This window comes from Oryza sativa, chromosome 7, assembly GCF_034140825.1.
Source record: "Oryza sativa Japonica Group chromosome 7, ASM3414082v1".
Classification (NCBI taxonomy): Eukaryota; Viridiplantae; Streptophyta; class Magnoliopsida; order Poales; family Poaceae; genus Oryza; species Oryza sativa.
This window is the reverse complement of record NC_089041.1, coordinates 29,709,814-29,729,487: the sequence shown is the minus strand read 5'-3', so window position 1 is coordinate 29,729,487 and position 19,674 is coordinate 29,709,814. Positions and strand designations below refer to the sequence as shown.

Sequence of the window (19,674 nt, the reverse complement as noted above, 5' to 3'; positions counted from 1 at the left end):
CTTTTTAGCAACCCTATCTAAATTTTGTAGTTAATTTAGGTAGCACATTCAAAGCATAAGCTACAAAAAAGCAAAATGGTTTGACGTAAGTTAACAAATTGTAATGTTAACTGAATGGGCATTCGGCCATAAATCTCTTTTATACGGATTGATGGGCCTGATACATGTAGATGTGTGTGGAGATTAGGCAATGTGTTCATGTGGGCTATATTTGGCACTAAGGAGGTGAAGAGACTCACTCGGTGCCTGATGGGTTGGGCTCTATGATGTGTCCCATCCAATGGCTGAGAAGCAATCTAATGCATTCATCCAACGGTTCACAATTGATGATGACGTGGAAGCATGAGGTTTGAGCTTTTGGCGTTAACTTTATAGAAAGAAGGGATTGTTTCTATAGTCAAGCGCAAAAGTTGTTGATGTGCTTGCGCTCAAGCAAATAAAGAAAAGTCGTTGATAAGAATAGGAGATGTGGTCTTAGGAGTTAGGACTGCTTAAATTCATGTCTAACTTACTTCCTGAGTTTTCCATAGACATGAGTACCATGATATAAATACAAAATATCTACAAGAGGAACATATCACTTTGCAACTCAAGGAACAACAAACACAAAACATATCTAATCCCATCAAATCGACATTAGTGAAAGCGCAAAGAAACAACTAGCCATCTATGGCCTCACTAGGGCTTTCCAACATAGTCGTAGGATAGACTAAGATTTTTATTCCGTACTTTATACTTGTGATATTGATATAGTGGTCACTCAATAGAAGACAACATAAACCTACATCTAATTTGATCCGAGTCAACTTTGGTGGAAGCTCGAAGAAAATACTTGTGCCTTCTTGTCCAACTCAACTCAGAGTTTTTAATCCCTAGCTGTCAACTACCTCACCAGGGCTTATGCATGGCTATTACCTACCAAGGAACCTAATTAATCTTGTATAAGAATCATCGTCTCCCTTTTCTCCCTACATCTTCGTTTGCATCCTTACTTTTGTCTTATCCCAGAACGTCAAGCATATATACTAGGATGGAGGGAGCAAGGCAGAGTATGGCTTGAGCCCCATGCCTTGCTTCATTATCCTTATTATAATCTTGAAAATTAATATGTAGTTTATTAAAATAAGTAAGCTTTTATTAGCTCAGTCCTATATGTGAAGATTTTCTGGCTCCACCACTAATCTATTGAGAATGTTTAATGGAATATGCAAATAAAACAAGCAGAGTATCTAACTATAGCAATTTTTTTTCAACAATTGAAATCAACAACATAACATAATATTCATCTCTCAAGTTAGAATTAGAATAATATGATAACTTAAACATATTGATATTTATTTATTTTGAATTGCAAATGTACATTATAAGTCCAGGCTTATAGTTGTAGGTTCGCATATAAAAAGGTACTCCCTCCATACTCATAAAGGAAGTCGTTTAGAACAGTGACACGGTCTTCAAAACACAACTTTAACTTTTTATTTATATAAAAATATTTATTGAAAAGTGATATATGTATACTTGTATGGAAGTATTTTTCAAGACAAATCTATACATATAACTTTTACATTTTTAAACTCGACAACTTGAGAGTTATTCATGATTTATATTCTCAATGTTTGACTTAAACATTGTCCTAAACGACTTCTTTTATGAGTATGGAGGGAGTACATGCACAATAACACAATAGATGGGGCATTTGGACATGTTTCCAGCAATTTGGTCTTTATTTTCCTGCCGCATCCATATTACATTTCTTGATGTTTTTTTAACATGTTATTTATTAATCCCCTCATCACGCCCTTGCACTAATTTGTGTTAAAATAGAAATGAATCAATCACTAAACCAACAATGTGGCTGTAGTTTAGTGGTGAGAATTCCACGTTGTGGCCGTGGAGACCTGGGCTCGAATCCCAGCAGCCACACATTTGTACTTTATTTTTTATTTTCCATCGAGCCCAGCCCAAGAATTTTTTTTTCCTATTTTTCATCAAGCCCAGCCCAAGAGCCCAAGAATAATTTCAATAAAGCCCAGCCCAATAAGTATTTTGGTAAAGCCCAGCCTAATAAGAAGTCTTGGGTTGGTATGATATTCACGCATGAGTAAATTGCATGTACGGTATATTAACTTAGTAGATGTGTGCAATTCAGTGTCTATAAGAATTTTATAAATAAACGTATGAGTGCAACAACTTGTAAGGTGGGTGCGATTTTTGATACAATAAGTTAATAAACGATGTGACAACTTAATTATTCTAAATATTTTACTTATTTTGATAATATACTAGCGTGGATTTGTATGAGTATACTAAAAGTCAATTAAACTTTACTATGCAAAAAATATTATATTTTGGTTGAATTTTAGAAGGTGATGAAAAAAAATCCAAATCGATGGTGCAAATTGGGTTTGCAATGTAATTCTTAAAGTTAAATTAATATTAGTAGGATTGCTATACGAGACATCATGAAAAAAAACTCACCCACTCAGCACAACACATGCTTATAGTCAAGTCGTTTCACCAAAATGATAAATTGTCTAAGTTCTTGTATTAGAAGGAGTACAACAACTTTGCTAAGTTGTTTCACCACAATAATAAATTGTCTAAGTTATTGCATTAGAACGAGCGCACCCACTTTCAGTTCTCAAATTATTATTATACAATATCACATCCACATGCCAATTGTTGAACCGTGGGTACAACTTTACTCTTCACACATTCGCTATTTTCGATTAAGCCCAAACCTAGGAAACATATACACTGGAGTATATGTTCATAAGTGCTCCTATCTGCTCGACGTCGTGTTTCATGATCTCAAGGTTAGCTGCACATCTGCGACTGCGAGCTGCATCATTTTTTTTATATGCTTATGTGTGCCATACGGACATGCGATGTGTGCCTTCGAGCGAGCACGCGAGCTACATCATTATCTCTACTATTATAAAAATTGAAGATATTTTTACTGGTATTTTGATACGTTATCCGTGTACGAGTCATGTTTTAAGTTTGTTCGCTTTTGAAAATACAAAAGAAATCGTACAAGAAATCTCTTTAAAAAACTCGCAAACTTGAGACGGTGGGACTCCTAATTACAGCTCATAATTTTCTAACAAAAAATATATCCAAGCGAATTTAACACAGTGGATTTCACCTTAAATAAACCATATAATAATAATAATAATAATAATAATAATAATAATAATAATAATAATAATAATAATAATAATAATAATAATAATAATAATAATAATAATAAGATTAAAATAGCATTCACCCGTTGCAACGCACGGGGATTTTTTTTCTAATAATTAAAAATTGTAGCTTTATTCACTCCATCATTTATTCGTACGATGATTCTATATGATCTATATATATAGTATACTAATATTATCGAAATTTATATATAAAAGGCAGCAGGTAGGTGCAAATGGGGCCGGGATCGAGGATGAATGGTAATGGCGGTACTACTGCGGGTTGGGCGGCCTGGAGTTGGCGGCGGAGACTCTGGAGCCCCATTCGAGGAGCTCCTTGCTGGTGTCGTCCTTGTGCGCCACCACCTCGATGAAGCAGAGGCTGTCCGCCTTGTCCCCCGTGGCCGTCGCGATGGCCGCCTCCAGCTCCTCCTCGCACCGCACCCGGGTGGCCCAGCACCGCCCCTCGCCGTTGTGGATGGCGTTGACGAGGCCCACGTAGTCCCAGTTCTTGATCACGTTGTACGGCCCGTCGTGGATCTCCACCTCGATGGTGTACCCGCCGTTGTTGATGAGGAAGATGATGCTCCGCTGCCCGCAACGCAGCATCGTCGACACGTCCTGCGCCGTCACCTGGAAGCTGCCGTCGCCGATGCAAGCCACCACCCGTTTTTGGACAGCCTGCGCGTAGCCCAGCAGCGCCCCCACCGACCACCCGATGGAGCCGTACTGCATCTGGAACTCGTACCCGCAACCCTCGGGCAGCCGCAGCTTCTGGCAGTTGAACCACGAGTCCCCCGTCTCCGCCATCACCGCCCCGATCTCCGTGCCACCGATCATCCTCTGTATGTGCTTGAACAGCACGTTCACCCGCAGCGCCTCCCCGGCCTCGCACTCCGGCAGCTGTCCCTCCGGCACGAAGATCCTCTTGTAGTTGTCGAACGCCGTCGTGTTCTTCCGGACGCGCTTGGCCAGCTCCGACAGGAAGTCCCTCATCATCACGCACCCGAACGCGGGGCCATTGCCGACGGTCACGCGGTCGGGCTGCACCACCACCGCCTTCTCCTTCTTCAGCAGGCACGAGTACCCCACGGAGCTGTAGTCGTTGAAGATGGGCCCCGCGAACAGGTAGGCGTCCGCGGACTCCACGATCTCCGCGCAGAAGGCCGTGCTGACCGCGCCCCAGTAGGTCCCGATGAAGCGCGGCAGCGTCTCCGGCACCAGCCCCTTGGCGGACGGCATGGCGGCCACCGCGTGGCCGCTGGCGTCGGCGAGGTCCACGAAGGCCCCTCCGGCCTTGGCGACGCGGAGCTTGGGCCCCGCGACGAGGACGGGCTTGACGGCCTTGTCGAGGAAGGCGAGGGTGGCGTCGAGCGCGGCGTGGAGGCTGGCCTGGTTGGAGAGCCTCGGGGAGAGGAAGTAGGGCACCGGGTCGCGGGAGAAGGTGGGGTGGGGGACGGCGGGGAGGTTGCAGCTGACGCTGATGTAGACGGGCTTGCTCTCCCTGATGGCGGTGGAGATGGCGCGGTCGATCTGGTCGTGGGCGTCGTCGAGGTTGTTGACGACGGCCTGGTAGCAGGTGAGGGGTTGGAAGCAGCGGAGCTCCTGGGAGAAGTCCGGGAGGCCGATGGTGTGGTGGAGGATGCGGTTGGTGCCGTAGTCGTTGGAGTTGGGGCCCCCCACGATGCAGATCAGCGGCAGGTTCTCGCTGTACGCCCCGCCGATGGCGTTCAGCACGCTCAGCCCGCCCACGGTGAAGGTCACGGCGCAGGCGCCCACGCCACGGGCCCGCGCGTACCCGTCGGCCGCGTATCCGGCGTTCAGCTCGTTGCAGCAGCCCACCACGCGGAGCCCGGGCTCGGCGATCAGGTGGTCCAGAAGCGTCAGGTTGAAGTCCCCCGGCACGGCGAACACGTCGCTCACGCCCACCTGCACGAGGCGCCGAGCCAGGTGCCCGCCCAGGGTGGCGTCGCCGGAGGACGGCACCACCACCGCTGCCTCCTTGGGAGATCCTCCTCCTCCGCCGTTGCTCTCCATTAATTAATTGTCCGATCGATCGATCTTAATCTGTTATATACAGTAAGTATGTGGGGGTGGGCGTGTTCCCGTATATATATGCATGATTATGAAGATGATCGATGCGCGCGCGCGGTTTCGTCGCCTACGCTTTCGCTGCATCCTCTGTGGGGGATCGGTGGGCCTACATGTCAGTTACACAACAGACGCGCGGCAGCATACGTACGGCGCCGTGATTTAATTTGAATTGGTCTGTCAATCCATTGATCGATGCTAGCCATACGGCCCACGGATGCATGCAACCCTTCCTTAATTAATCGATCTTCTTACGGCACAAGAAAATATTCCGTGTGGCAGTAGCTGGAATTGAAGGAATGCATATGCTTATTGGAGCAGATCCAAAGCCCAACCATCAACATAACACTATGGGCCTCACGTCCCACTTCTGATAATTCGAAAGTTCTTGGCATCAGTATTCCAAATAAGTCCACTCCCATTCGTGTCCATCAACCATATAAAACCATACCCTCTTCCAACTATTTAAAACCGATGTAATTTAACTCCCACAACATTATTCACATTGGTATTTACTGACGTAACTCGTTAACATGGTCCACCAATTGAGTCGGCATGCGAGACTCCTATATCAGTCTCACCTCCTTTCCTTCTTTCTCCCTTATCCTTTCCCCACTCGGCCACATGGGACGAGCCCGAGCAGGGGATCAGGGATGACAACCGACGACTTGGATGGCAGAGCCAAGGAGGACAACGATGGAAACATGATGTGGCCGGGCAGGCCTTCCGCATCAGCTCGCCGCCCTTCACCAAGCTACCAACAGTGGCGTCCTCTTCAGATGGCAATGATGGACGATGTACCATCTTCCTTGCTAGCTTCGATAGGAGACGTAGGAGGCGCATCGAGACGGGTGCCTTATTTTCCCTCACCAACAAGTTCTCACTACAATGACAATAACTGTGACTCTAGTGAACCACCCCCTTCTCGCGTTGGAAAATTGAATTGATGCTTAGGGGCAACATCTTGTTGGGTCCTGTGAGTCGGGCTCTTCCTTGATCCATTCCGTCGTTGCTATTGCAACTATCTTCTAGCGTGCGTGCAACGCATCCTTACTACGTTCTCCCTTTCTTTTCTGACGTTATTCCTCGTAGTCAAGCTGTGATAGTGAAGAGGAGCCCGATCGATGCCCGTCACTGCCGACGCGAGAGGCCACATCGTGGGACAGAGCAACTTCCCTTTGCCGGTGTCGTGCCTCGCTGGCGATGTCGCTAAAGGGAGGAGGTTGTAGCTGGAAGTACCTCCACCATGGCATGTTGCCATAGAAGGGGGCCTACCTGCTGCACCCTAGTATGGGAAAGGGAGGTGAGGAGTCTTCGCTGCCAGCCGCCGGTGCTTGACCTCATCATCCTACCACTATTGTGGAGAAGAGGCAACCAAAGGAGGAAGGGCCAAAGGTGGGAGAGAGAGAGAGAGAGAGAGATAGGCATAAGGAAGAAGGGAAGGAGAAAGAAAGAGAGAATGACATGTGGGCTCCACATGCTGACTCAGTCAAGTGGACCATGTCAACAAGCCACGTCAATAAATACCGCTATGAATATTGTCTTGGGAGTTAAATTACATCATTTTAATAATGGTGGTTAGGAGTGATTCTTGATATCCAGTATTACGGTTGAGGAATACGAATCAGATTGAACATTTAACAACGGGAATCAAAGTGAACTTATTTCTTACTATTCCACACCTAGAGAAAGGATATGGCCCAAATTAGATCAAAGTAATGCAGGCCTAGAGGCCTTTAGGCTTGGTTGCATTCGAGCGCGGAGCAGCCAGGCCCAGTCACCTCGTTCCTGACTAGTAAAAAGGAAAAAGAGTAAATTTCACAAATAGCATATTTCAGTGTACGTGTAAGACAAAACCCCATATATTACGACTTGTTCCAATGATCCCGTAGTTTATTTTCGATGCCAGATTTTATCCTCCGTGATCAATAAAATTTCCCGTAGCAACGCACGGACACTTTACTAATTTAAGTTTATGGCAAAATGTTTCGAGAAACGCGTCGAAGGGGAGATAAGCTCCTACGGTGTGGTCAGAGGTGGGTCTCAAATGTGCATATGCGTCGACGGTGCTTGGACACGTATAGTACGATGAAGCACAGTTGGATCCAAGTAGACGCTTCTTCCATGGCGCTGAGAATTCAAGCTCTGGTTCGGCTTCAATTCTCAGCGCGCCTGCAAGGGACCCTGCTGGGCTCTCCGCCGTGGACCAGCCAAGCTACTGCTACTCTACTCTTGTAACGAACTACATTTCGAGCCACCTCAAGGCAAGGATTCTGCATCGCAAACTTCTTCTTACACACTGGCACTACTGATTCCCACTCACAACCAATGCCCAACTGTCCTGACTGGTATAGAGTTTGCCAATGCCGAATTTGATCAAGCACAGTCCAACTGCGCCGAGGATACCATCACGCCAGTTTTCTGATTATTTCATTTCATCTAGGGTCCTTTTCTCTGACTAATCCATATATGGTATCGTCTGAATAATTTCATTTCGGTCTGAAAAAAATAAAACTGCTAACGAGCTTATTAACATGATCACTCCTAGCTTCCTTCACACGTTATTGGATATCACCAGCATTTTATTGACATTTGTTGATCTTGCAACAACCGAGTTAGGAAAAGGCCAGTAGCTGAAACAAGTTGCCAAGAGACACAGAAGTATTTTCTCATTCAAAGTCAGAGTATTCTCATCACTAGTTTTGTTGCCATGGCCTTAGCTGGATTATTCAGTGCTATCATGCATGCTACTTGCCACATGTTGCCAACAAACTCAACATGATACATCCTTCCTTCCTTCCTTCACACGTTTGCATGCTTACAAGTTACAATGCTCAAAACACCTTGTATGTATACATATATAACTATAACCACAACCACCAAACTCTTGAGTAGTCTTGATGATTAACAAACAAGAAAAGAAATGAAAGAATTTGCTACTATATCACATTGGGGAATCAATTGCTGTTGCTGGTGGTGTTGACATCAGCATAGCTAGGTAGCTTGGCCAGACATGATCTCCAGCTCCGCCCACCATAGCGGCGACACCTTTGGAGTCGCTCCCTCAGGCCCCAGGGAGGTGATCTCCTTCATCCGACCTGCAACCTGTGACATGAGCGGCCTCTTGCTCGGCTCTGGCTCAATGCACCACCTCGCCACATCGCACAATGCACGCGCAGCGTCTTCAGGGAATGATCCCAGGCTTGGGTCAATCAGCTCTGCAAGAGTCATCTTGCCTTCAAAGTAACCAGATGCCCAATGCTCCAGTGGCCCATCTGACTCAGAGTAGGGAACTCTTCCGGTCAATATCTCCAGCAGTATTATGCCATATTGATGCACCATGCTATCTATCTCCACCATGACGGTTTCATCAGAAGTAGCAGAATTGAAGGATCCCTTACTGTCGTTCCAGAAATCAAGATCTGAAACCTTTGCAGCGAAATCATCAGTCAGGTATATAGTTGTCGAGTTGAAGTTCCTTGGCACAACAGGTGGGTTCAGCTGATGCATGTGCTCTAGACAGTAAGCTATTCCCATCGATATCCTAACCCGTGCCATCCAGTCCAAGTTCTCAGCTTCCCTGACTGCAGCAACACAATCAAAGGCATTGTCAAAATGCCATATCAATAATCATACGGGGTTGCATTCTGTAGTGTGCGAAATTCGCAGATTTTACCAGTATAATATTTGAAGCGATATATGTGATACAGGAATTACCCTGTTCACAGAAAATCAAAGAAATGACATGGAATAAAAGGAACAGATTAGTAAACAGGGGCAGGCTTACCATGGAGATACTCAAAAAGTGTCCCGTTTGGAGCATACTCAAACACCATAGCTCTGGTAAAAAGATTCTCTTCTTCACAATAGCCGAGCAGATTCATAAAGTTCTTATGGCTAACTTTGGATAAATTTGTGATCTGAAATCATAACCATTTCAGCCATTCGCACAGTAAAGATGAGAAAAAGCATACGCACATTTCTGAGAAAAGTCATTTGCACCACAGAAAACATATTTGTATTTTAGGGGATATCCTAAAAGTTATGAGCACATGTTACCTTTTTTCTGTACTGTGACTCGCATTCTTTTGACCATTCCTTCCCGGATTCTGTTGAACTTGTCAAAACTGCTATTTCAACTCCACTTGATAAAGTTCCCTTGTACAACATGCAACTAGATGTAGAACCAATTATATTGCTGAAATCCTCACATGCTGCTTCCAGCTCAGACCGTTTCAATGAAGGTACACCTGGGATAAAAGATTGATGGGTCATGGTGTAAGGTGTAACTGAAATACTAGATATAAGACACACAAAATATACATGTAGAGGAAGCGTGTACCTGTGACAAATGCTCGTTGCAATTGCCCGCTTAACCCCGTGGCCCAAGGTCTGACAGTTCCGACTTTCTTAGCTCGACAGTAAATAACAGATGCTATTGTCATGACAAGGAAAACTGCACTTCCTGCTGTGACCAAACCGTAGTTTCTCCAGGAATGCCTAGGTTGAGCCGGAGCATCTTCAACAGCAGGATTACTCTCTGCCTTTGGCTGTGGGGTTGAAGGAGATATGGGGATTGTTATGGCAGCAGGTGAGGCTGATTTAGGTGGAGCAGTGAATGGAGAAGGGGATGGTGCAGGCGATGGTGCTGGTGTATGTGCTGCTCTGTGATGCCCCCCGTGCCTATTGTGATGATGAGGAGGAGCTTGTTTAGGTGACTCCTCGAGAAGAAGAGCATGTAGGCTTCCAGTTCTACCACTGATATCGTCCAATAGGCCAAGTAATTTTCTAGTATGTGCATTTCTGAAAGTTGAAATCACAAGAAGCAAGAGCAAAAGAAAGGAAATTCCTTTTTTAGTATGCCTCCTCTTCACGGTAAAATTAAGCTGTCTAAATCGTAATGAAGTAGATCACAGGCATCGATCTCGATAATCGAAAATAAATAAATAAATAAATCGTAAATTCGTACAAACAAATTCCACATGGAATGGCCGACCAAATCAAGAAGTAGCGAAAGAGAGAGAGATTAATGCCAGAATAGATTGCCAGTGTTGCCCAGCAGAAAAAAAGAAAGTCTGTAAATACATTCTCACCTAAGATGAACAACAGAGGTCTGTCCCCAATTCTGTGTGTCTGCAAAAATCAACCCAAGAAACAATGAGGATAATCAGCAGCACAACCGAATTAGCCAAGGGGCCAAACGAAAGAAATAAAAGGGCACCAATTAACCTGCAGCAGTAGAGTGGGCGAGCTGGCAAGAGAGAGGAACCGATGATAGCACAAGCAGCAGCAGCAGGCGAAGCAAAGGCAGCGCCATTAGGCACCAGATCGATCAAGGAAAAGCAACAAGAAAGGGCGGCGGTGGCATGGGAAGCCAATCAGAGATGGAGGAGGAGGCAAAGCTTGAAGTGGCGAATGGTTGCTGGGATCTGAGAGGAGAGCGAGCAAACGCGGTAGAGGTTGAACGCACGCGGCCAAAGAAAGAAAATCGAGGACGAAGGCGACCGCACAGCTTAGTAGTACCATTAGGCAGGCAGATTAGCGCCAATTATTACTCTATTATTATTATTATTATTATTATTATTATTATTATTATTATTATTATTATTATTAGTGATTTCATTATCTGGTGTTTAATGCTCTTGTTTCTTAGTCTAATCACAATGTATGGAATCACAGGCTCACAGCCAACCAACCCACCCTCCCCCTGGAGGCTTGGGGACAGATTTACACCAACCTTTGTACTTCCGCCCATCTTCTCTTTATTCTTTTTTATTCGTCTCCGGTTGCTGGCATCTCAAAATAATACTCCTCCTCCTACTGCTACTGTGCATACTACTATGCATAACATCGTTTCATTCCAAGTGCGAGCTGCAACTGAAACAAAATATAAATCCTTCCAAATCGAGAATAATTAACTATTTACAACTTTTATGAGTGGTGATAAAGGATTTGTCACTAGACCCATGTATCATAGACATATAAGGGCCCACTCCAAATCGTTGCAGGCTTACATATAGGAAGATGAACTCAGGAATTTCTGAATTAAAACAGTATTATTAGGAAAGGAAGTCCTAGTTAGGATTGCATTTGATCTCAATCCAAAAGAAGGAAAATCAAACATCACTATACTTTGACATAAATTTTGGATTGGATTTGGGGCCATCATATCCCAGTAGTTGACCATGACTAGCAACCGCATTTCTTTAACGCACAACTCCCCTGGAATTGACCTACATTTAAGTCGTAATCATCCAAGATCTACTACATTGTCGACCGTTAGGAGCACTACTCCTGAATGAGTGAATGAACAAGCAGCATATGCAATGACACCAGAAAATGAAAAACTACTGCATGTCATGAGCACTACGAATAAATAAATACCAAGGGATCAAGCAACGCCAAATAAGCAACTTATATCATATTTTTCATTTTTTGCGAGTCTATAAGTGAACTAATCTTAATGAGTCTATGACCGAACTAATCTTAAGAGTAGCGATGTTTTCTTTTCTTCTTTTTTGTTCTCCTCTGATCAGCTCAGCTGCTAGGGGAGGTTTGACTAGCTATCGGAAGTAAACTGAGACAAGAGGAATATCGATGTCGTTTCCATCATCATCCTCGCAGGCCGCCACAAGATCCAAATGCTTCCTGTATTCAGGAACATCCACCTTGGCGACTTCTCTGGCCACGTCTACCACCTTCTTGTTCAATCTCTCCTTGTGTCTTGCGAACATGTTGTTGTACAGCAGCGAAGTGCCACAGGAAATGCTGTAAGCGGTAAGGCCCTTGTCGCTGAACCATTGCAGGAGCTCAGCAACAGTCAGATTGCCCTTGATGGACCATCTGTCCCATACAGTCCAGCTCATGTCTTGATGCTTCATCACCTTGGGTGGAACAGGTTCAGCCATTGAGAATAGTGGCAGTGCCAGGTTCGCAAATGTATTGCGGTAGTCTTCAATGGGGTGCTCGCCAGCAATAACCTTGTATAGCTCAAGACAGACCAGTCCTGTCGCCATCGCTGTTGAAGTTGCAATAGCTGGGATGATTCTTCCAGCAATGAACTTAGCCTTCAATTTGTCAACCTCTGGAATGCTGTAGTTCCTTGCGCGCATATTTGCAAATCCAGAGATCAGATCCATGTGAAAGTTGGTGTCATCATCCTGTAAAAGCAAAGCGAAATTTAATATCAAATAGCTCATGCATCAGTAGTTTTTGAGGGTGGCAAACATTCGACACAAACATTGCTAGTATATCAGCTTTTCATGTTCAAGGAAATAGGAATTTCTGTTGTATGCATATGGACAACAGAAGCTACACAGCCAACCAAGAGGAAGAAAATTTTCTAATATGTCATTCTAAGGAAGAACAAGGAGCTAATAACCAAATACATATCCTCACGATTCACCAGATTGTACTAACATACATACATCTCCAAAGTACAGAAGCCATGATTTGAAATATTGTGCTAACTAATAACGATGGTAATAAGTACAAGCCATGCATTACAAGTGACTAGAGATGTGGTACGTCGATATATCAAACATCAGCAAGGAAGTGGAAAAACAACAGATCCAGTGTAACTAGGGACACTTGAACTATATTGAACTAGGTGGATATATATCAACAAGTATCTTAAACCTAGACTTGCAGAAACTTGTACTTAAAATACTAACCTTCTCAAATTGGATAGGTTTCATTTGGAATCCTGGAGGTAACCTCTTGGCACATTCTTCCAACTTAGCAAGAAGGTCATCAATAACACTAACATCATCAACTGAGGCACTGGAAAGGCTAGTAGCTTTCTCATCTGTCACAATACTGACCCCTTTCTTTGGCTCAAATTGAGGAACGGCAACTTCACTTACTGCATCAGCCAGCTTACTTGTGTTCTTTGCCCAGTCCGGTATAGCAATTCCAAATGACTCAGCTCTCAGTATTGAAGCAGACATAATAAAGTGAATGTGGGAGGGATCAGAGACTGAAAATTGCAGTGGGCGAGGGAAGCGCTTGGGGGCAGACCAGAAAGGAGCACCCGTACTAGTGGCAGCATCTTCAGGAAAGGTAAATGTGAGCTGCTTCACACGGTTTGAGAAATAGTCCTCAAATCTGCCAAGAACAAAACAAAAGGAAAATTTTCAACTTGTGAAAAGGGAAAACGGAGCCATAAAATTGCACCAGCCTTAACTGTACTAGTCTTCACAGGAAACACAAAAGCTGATTTAACAGTGCAAAGGACTAACTCAGACAATTTATTAATAGTGGGCTAAACTAATCTTTCTTGTCAAGAAGAAAGGGCCAACAAAAATATAATAAAAATAATATAGCAATGGCAAGCAGGAGAGACATACTTCAGTCTGGCCCATCTTATGCAATCCTCAAACAAACTGCAACGCTCTTTGCCAAGACATTCAGAAACACGCTCGAGCAATTCTCTAGCTTGGGCATCACCTGCCTTCCTCATGGCAGCAGCATATTGAGCCGGATTAGAGAGAAATGAATTTACTTCACCTGGTGTCTTCTCTAGCAAACCCTCAAACTCAGAGCGTGCCCAAGTCAAGCAATGATCAATATTGTGCGGAAAAGAATGGACTGTGCACATTGGTGCCTGCTTCTCTGGAGGATCTCTTGAAGCCCCATAATTTTCAGTAAGGTGAGGAATCACCATTTGCGTATTGCACTTTGCACCCAATGTTCCTGACTCCAACAATGCCTTCTGGAAGTACAGGCATCTCATGTCCATATACATCCTGGCATTAACATTATCAAGCGCATTGATGACAACATCTAAACCCTCCCAGAACGTGTCATGGAACACATTCTCTGTATCTGGACAAGCACGGTTCTGGAGAGCATCAATACAGAGGTTGGGGTTGATAGCACTGGCAGCTGCAGCGGCCACAGTAGACTTTGCCTGCCTGATATTCCAGTCACGGAACAGAAATTGGCGGCTTAAATTACTTTTCTCAATGACATCATCATCTGTTATAGTTAGCTTTCCCTTAGGGCTGCAAGACACTCCCATTAAAGCAAGGTTCTTCAAAAATTCACATCCAAGGGCACCAGACCCCACAACAAAAGTATTTGCCTCTTCCAGTTTCTTCTGAAGTTTGGAACCAAATACAGAGATCTGAGCATCATAGCGGCTGTTTGACGGTTTGATGTCTTCAGAGTCAAGTGGATACGTTGGCAGGGATTCGACAGAATCAAAGTAGAAGAACTACATAAAATTGAGTTCTATCAGACAGGGTCAATGGATTATCATAAAAGCAACAGATGAGTCATAACACAAACCTGGTAGAGAGGATGGAATTTTCCTGAACATGCCTTCACAACTTCTTGACCAACAATACCACCAAACATTGCAGCCATAGGGTTCAAAACAGCTCGAGAACCACTTGCGAAATGTCTGAATAACTTCTCATCAATTGTATCCAGCTTGTGATCAGTTAAGGCTTCGTTAATATCAGCAGCACACTTAAGGAAACTTTGAGCATCCTGCTCACAACCAGGAGCAGGGTAGCGTCCATATTCTTTCTTAAACTTATCCAGAGCTTGAAATGCTAGGTGAAGCACGGGGGAACGTTCAAACTTAGAGAAGTCACTCAGAAGGAAATCTCCAGGATCTCTCATAGCATCTCTTAGTGACTTGAATCGTAGTATCTTTGGCTCCTTGATCTGTGTAACGATTCCACCTTTTATATACATGTCATATTTAGTTGTATCTTCCTCAATGCAAAATGAAAATGGCCTTGCATTTTTAACCTTCCTTGGTTTTCCATCATTTAACTCAGCCATACCATGGACCTCAGAGAAAACCACAAAATCACCGTCCTGAAACTCAAGCCGTTCATCATCTACACAGGACACCAACGCAGGGTTGTCATTGCTGATGGATGCAATTATACCAGTATGTGGGTCTTCACCATCAACATCAAGAACGGTAAACTCTGGTCCAAAGTCACAAAAGACAGTACCAAAGAGACCACAAACTTCAGCTTTGATGAAGGAAATAGGAGGGCAGTGGCTGTGACAGTAGTCATCAAATTCGTAGGCCTTGTCTAAACCTATATCGGTGAAAACAACAGCCTGCCATCCAGATAAAACTATGGGTTAGACAGGCATATCAGAGATGCATGGAATATATGTGACCATTCATCATATGGCAAGATACTGCAAGTGCAACAAACCTGGAATTTAGACAGGTGGTCTGTGGTCAGTTCCTCTGTTAGAGCAGAGACAAGAACAGCATTGTTGAGCTCTTGCAGCTTGGATACACAAGCAGCAGCCCTGTTTTTGCCAATATCATTTTCAGATAAAAAGAAATTGGCAGACAAATCCCACATCTCAACGTTTTTCACATCATGTAGGGTGACGGACTTGACCCCAGCAAGAGCAAGGTTCTTGGCTGCAGGAACGCAACACATTTGTTTAATACACGAGAGTTGCATATTGTTGGCAATATATGAAACTGAAGTAAGGTAGCATAAACAAGTTACAATCGAATCCATTCTACGGAATACATGTTAAAATCGGAAAAAAAAAATGATGCGGGGACATGATTTTGTTATAGAATCGAATCCATGTTGCATACTTGTGATGAGGAGACAGTTGAAAGCAATCTGGAACAGAAAGAAACAGAGGACGAACAGAGTGAGTGGATAGAAAGACGAACCAATCTCTGCACCGAGGCCATTGAGGCCAGAGACGAGGACATGGGAGGCGAAGAGGCGGCGCATGGTCTCCCTCCCGTAGACGGCGAGCTGCCTGCTGTGCAGGTCCTCGTCAATCTCCGGCACCACCACTCCATTCGTGCTCCCGTTTTGGGCGACCTTGGGTCTCTTGGGGTCGGTGGGGCGGTCGTCGTCCGTGCCGGCGGCTCTCTTGTTGGTGGGAAGCATGGAGAGCAAGCCCCTGCGCAGAAACCGTAAGCACCTCATCGCCAAGTCCAGATTGAGATTGGAACATGAAACAGCGCAGATCCCCCATAAGTAGTAGTAGCACAATCGGAATAGATGCGATGCGATGCGATGCTTACCTGTGGCGGGCGGCGACCTCACCGGCGAGGGAAAGGAAGGGATCTTCCTCCTCCGCGGAGAGGAGACGAGACGAGATGCTTAGCGTGGCGGCTAGGTTTCCGTTTCCCCTTGGAGTTGGAGGAGGATTAGCTTCTTGGGTTGGGAAAAGTGGGGGAGTGCGAGTGAGAGAGGAAGAAGCAGTGTAGAGGAGGAGGAGGCGGCGGCGGCGGCGGCGGTGATGAGACCCTCGCCTATTTATACCCTCCTCTTGCTACCGCCACTTGCCCAGGTCACGCACACATTATTGAGCGAGCGAGCGTGCGACAGATAACACTTGAACTCGACACGACTCCCCCTCCACCGAAAAACCCAAACCCCGCGCCGCGGCCGCCCCGCCCCCGAAATCCCCTCCTCCTCCAACGCCCTAGCTCCGGCGAGCGACTACCGGCGGCGATGCCGAACCTGGAGTGCAGGATGTACGAGGCGCCGTTCCCGGAGGTGGAGACGGCGGTGATGATCCAGGTGAAGCACCTCGCCGAACTGGGCGCCTACGTCTCGCTGCTCGAGTACAACAACATCGAGGGCATGATCCTCTACTCCGAGCTCTCCCGCCGCCGCATCCGCTCCATCCCCTCCCTCATCAAGGTCGGCCGCCAGGAGCCCGCTGTCGTCCTCCGCGTCGACCACGACAAGGGCTACATCGACCTCTCCAAGCGCCGGGTCTCCCACCACGACCGCCGCACCTGCGAGGACCGCTACAGCAAGTCCAAGTTCGTCCACTCCATCATGCGCCACCTCGCCGAAACCCTCCACCTCGACCTCGAGCCGCTCTACCACCGCATTGCCTGGCCGCTCTACCGCACCTACGGCCACGCCTTCGACGCCTTCAAGCTCATCGTCGCCGACCCCGATGCTGCTATCCTCGACTCGCTCACCTACGACCTCACGGAGACTGGTCCCGACGACCAGGAGGTTCGTGCCCGCGCCTTCCTCAATCCGCACCACCACCACCACCACCGCTTTTTCGCTGCCGGTTATTGTGCTCGTTGTTGTTTATTCACACTTGCCCCTTGAAGATCAGTTAATTATTCAGAGATTTGTTTGTGTTCTAGTAGATAGGTTGGTCCTTTCGATATGTATGTTGGACTTGATCTGCATATGGAATTTATCCTAACCATGTGCTCTTAAAATTATTTCTATTTGTTTTATGCATGTATGTACATTGGAAACATATGTTTATTAAGACTGCTATGTCCTGCATTTTCATACAGGTGACTAAGACCCTGCCTGCTGTCACCCCAGAGATCAAGGATGCCCTTATTAAGAACATAAGGAGGAGAATGACGCCACAACCGCACAAGATACGTGCTGATATCGACATGAAATGCTTCCAATATGATGGTGTTCTCCACATTCAGGTTCTGTTCGCTTCCATCAATGGAGTTTGGATTCCAAATGCCTCTGTGGGTTGCTGATTATGTTCAGTTTGCAGGAAGCCATGAGGAAAGCTGAAGCAGCTGGAAACAAGGATTGCCCTGTGAAGATCAAGCTAGTCGCTGCCCCGCTTTATGTCCTGACCACTGAAACTCTTGACAAGGTTATTGTCTTTTCCTTTTCATTTGAGCAGTTAATATGGACCTTTGGATTGATTTTCGCTACGTGGTGGGCCAGTATGTTTATTTAGACCTGGTTATTTGAGAATAGCTTCTTGAGCATGCAATGCCTTGTCTCTTATATGTAGGTTTCTGTATGCAGACATGTATATTCTTCTATACTCTCATTATGTGATGCAAAGGCAGAGTCTGTAGGATCCTTCACTTTGAACTTGCTGATTGCAAGCAATGTCTATTCTCACTGAACTGGTATATGCGTGTATAAGCAATGTCTATTCTCGCCAAACTGGTATATTGCTTATATATGCATATAGGTATTGCTTATATGTGTATATAAACTGGTATTTTCACTTCGAACTTGCTGTTATAAGCAATAGCTATTTTTTTTCCAGGATACTTTTGTGGACTCAACCAATTTGTATAGATGACAAAACATGCTGATGTTTGATTTTTGATCTGTTTTTCTTTGCCTATATTTCAATTTAGAAGTAGCATGTCACATCTACCATTGTCCATTTCTCATTTCATCTCTATTAGTTTGCTGCAATCAATTTGGTTTTAGGGCTATTCATGATTTGTTATGTTGTGAACAGCACCAAGGGATCTCAGTCCTTAACAATGCGATAAAAGCTTGTGGCGAGACAATTGAAAAACACAAGGGGAAATTGGTGGTAAAGGAAGCGCCTAGAGCTGTAAGTTCCCCCATTGCCTGATTCTGCTTTACATCCTCCCTGTGCTTTATACCTTTGGCTCCAAAGGCTTTTGGTAGGTGCTCCCTTGAGGACTGTAGCTTATAGTTTTTGAGAGTGAAAGTTAATTTCAGGTGGCGTCTTCACCCACTTATATAGGCTTAGAAAAACTGTTTCATCAAAGTATTGGGACATGTTGATCTATTATGTCTTTGTGTAGGCATCTTGTAAAACTGAATATCCTTATTGTGAAACTATTCAGATTTGTGTGCTTAAGTGAATGTCGTTTGCACATGCAGGTGAGCGAGAGAGAGGATAGGCTGTTCATGGATGACATAGAAAAGCTGAAAATAGCCAATGAAGAAGTTGATGGTGATGAGGACAGCGAAGAGGACACAGGCATGGGCGATGTAGATCTTACAAAGACCGGCGTTGGTTCGCAGTGATCAGTAACAGTATTCGGGCTGGATGAGAGAAATTGTACAGCGCAGCTTGAGGGATGGTAGTTTGACCAGTACGTTTTAGCACAGATTTTGGTGAGATAGAAACGGTTACTAGTAGTCAAGGCTCACATCGATTTAGGGCTAATCATTTCTGACTATGTATATGTCAATATTGGTGAAAGTTTTGCCAGGACAGCACAGCATTAAGAAAGATGATGGTCGCACCAAATAGTTGACCACTGTGCGTCTGTGTTAGTTGGAGGATTGGGCATTTTTACTTGTGTTGCTGCCTGAATGTTTCAGGTAGCCCCGTCTCAAGTGTACATATATGCATGAATGCACATGTTCCCCTAGTTGAGTTCAGTTGTCATTCAGAAATGTAAAAACACGTACAGGTGGAATGGAGGATGTTGCAAGTTTTGGCCTCAGCGAGGAGAGGCAGCTATCAACGATTGGATGTTGTGCTTCCTGTTGCAACCTGATGCTACTTTCTTACTCCGAATGCTGCCTGAATCCATGGACTTAACCAACATGTTCATCAAGGCACCAGTGGTCTAGTGGTAGAATAGTACCCTGCCACGGTACAGACCCGTGTTCGATTCCCGGCTGGTGCATTTTACCTTTTTTGTGTCGTT

General features: G+C 45.1%; 4 protein-coding genes and 2 non-coding genes across 7 annotated transcripts; 3 read left to right on the top strand and 3 right to left on the bottom strand.

Moving 5' to 3' along the window:
* The first annotated feature begins 1,851 nt into the window (after positions 1-1,851).
* On the top strand, positions 1,852-1,923 carry TRNAH-GUG (transfer RNA histidin (anticodon GUG)). Its single transcript has one exon. It is a non-coding gene; the product is annotated as a tRNA-His (tRNA).
* Positions 1,924-3,263: 1,340 nt separating this feature from the next.
* On the bottom strand, positions 3,264-5,269 carry LOC4344382 (pyruvate decarboxylase 3-like). Its single transcript, NM_001403278.1, has one exon. It carries the CDS (start codon positions 5,223-5,225, stop codon positions 3,462-3,464), a length of 1,764 nt encoding a protein of 587 aa, NP_001390207.1. The 5' UTR covers positions 5,226-5,269; the 3' UTR covers positions 3,264-3,461.
* Positions 5,270-7,843: 2,574 nt separating this feature from the next.
* Positions 7,844-10,807, bottom strand: LOC4344381 (protein MALE DISCOVERER 2). Its single transcript, NM_001403277.1, has 6 exons — positions 10,509-10,807; positions 10,373-10,412; positions 9,622-10,082; positions 9,339-9,529; positions 9,067-9,199; positions 7,844-8,863 (listed from the first exon to the last, which is right to left on the bottom strand). Exons 1-6 carry the CDS (start codon positions 10,594-10,596, stop codon positions 8,274-8,276), a joined length of 1,503 nt encoding a protein of 500 aa, NP_001390206.1. The 5' UTR covers positions 10,597-10,807; the 3' UTR covers positions 7,844-8,273.
* An 878-nt stretch (positions 10,808-11,685) lies between these two features.
* LOC4344380 (ubiquitin-activating enzyme E1 3) lies at positions 11,686-16,519 on the bottom strand. Of its 2 annotated transcripts, XM_015792184.3 has the most exons (7): positions 16,315-16,519; positions 15,952-16,190; positions 15,467-15,684; positions 14,571-15,365; positions 13,628-14,496; positions 12,953-13,385; positions 11,686-12,439 (listed from the first exon to the last, which is right to left on the bottom strand). In XM_015792184.3, exons 2-7 carry the CDS (start codon positions 16,175-16,177, stop codon positions 11,843-11,845), a joined length of 3,138 nt encoding a protein of 1,045 aa, XP_015647670.1. In that variant the 5' UTR covers positions 16,178-16,190; positions 16,315-16,519; the 3' UTR covers positions 11,686-11,842. The 2 variants fall into 2 exon arrangements, with proteins under 2 accessions (XP_015647670.1, XP_015647669.1); XM_015792183.3 differs by lacking the exon at positions 16,315-16,519 and having other exon boundaries at positions 15,952-16,216.
* A 122-nt stretch (positions 16,520-16,641) lies between these two features.
* Positions 16,642-19,159, top strand: LOC4344379 (eukaryotic translation initiation factor 2 subunit alpha homolog). Its single transcript, XM_015792185.3, has 5 exons — positions 16,642-17,266; positions 17,566-17,712; positions 17,787-17,891; positions 18,501-18,599; positions 18,896-19,159. The coding sequence occupies exons 1-5, from the start codon at positions 16,748-16,750 to the stop codon at positions 19,040-19,042; spliced, it is 1,017 nt and encodes a 338-aa protein (XP_015647671.1). The 5' UTR covers positions 16,642-16,747; the 3' UTR covers positions 19,043-19,159.
* A 423-nt stretch (positions 19,160-19,582) lies between these two features.
* On the top strand, positions 19,583-19,653 carry TRNAG-GCC (transfer RNA glycine (anticodon GCC)). Its single transcript has one exon. It is a non-coding gene; the product is annotated as a tRNA-Gly (tRNA).
* The last annotated feature ends 21 nt before the right edge of the window (positions 19,654-19,674 follow it).

What these genes read in the sequence shown, in the direction of transcription:
- LOC4344382 (NM_001403278.1), bottom strand. Translation starts at nt 5,225, where the DNA reads ATGGAGAGCAACGGCGGAGGAGGAGGATCTCCCAAGGAGGCAGCGGTG.
- LOC4344381 (NM_001403277.1), bottom strand. Translation starts at nt 10,596, where the DNA reads ATGGCGCTGCCTTTGCTTCGCCTGCTGCTGCTGCTTGTGCTATCATCG. An exon ending in ACCTCTGTTGTTCATCTTAG is followed by an intron (nt 10,083 to 10,372) that starts GTGAGAATGTAT and finishes TTCAACTTTCAG; the next exon opens with AAATGCACATACTAGAAAAT. An exon ending in ACTTTTTGAGTATCTCCATG is followed by an intron (nt 8,864 to 9,066) that starts GTAAGCCTGCCC and finishes GTGTTGCTGCAG; the next exon opens with TCAGGGAAGCTGAGAACTTG.
- LOC4344380 (XM_015792183.3), bottom strand. Translation starts at nt 16,216, where the DNA reads ATGAGGTGCTTACGGTTTCTGCGCAGGGGCTTGCTCTCCATGCTTCCC. An exon ending in AATTCCATCCTCTCTACCAG is followed by an intron (nt 14,497 to 14,570) that starts GTTTGTGTTATG and finishes AATTTTATGTAG; the next exon opens with TTCTTCTACTTTGATTCTGT. An exon ending in AACCTATCCAATTTGAGAAG is followed by an intron (nt 12,440 to 12,952) that starts GTTAGTATTTTA and finishes TTGCTTTTACAG; the next exon opens with GATGATGACACCAACTTTCA.
- LOC4344379 (XM_015792185.3), top strand. Translation starts at nt 16,748, where the DNA reads ATGCCGAACCTGGAGTGCAGGATGTACGAGGCGCCGTTCCCGGAGGTG. An exon ending in CTGGTCCCGACGACCAGGAG is followed by an intron (nt 17,267 to 17,565) that starts GTTCGTGCCCGC and finishes ATTTTCATACAG; the next exon opens with GTGACTAAGACCCTGCCTGC. An exon ending in TAAAGGAAGCGCCTAGAGCT is followed by an intron (nt 18,600 to 18,895) that starts GTAAGTTCCCCC and finishes TTGCACATGCAG; the next exon opens with GTGAGCGAGAGAGAGGATAG.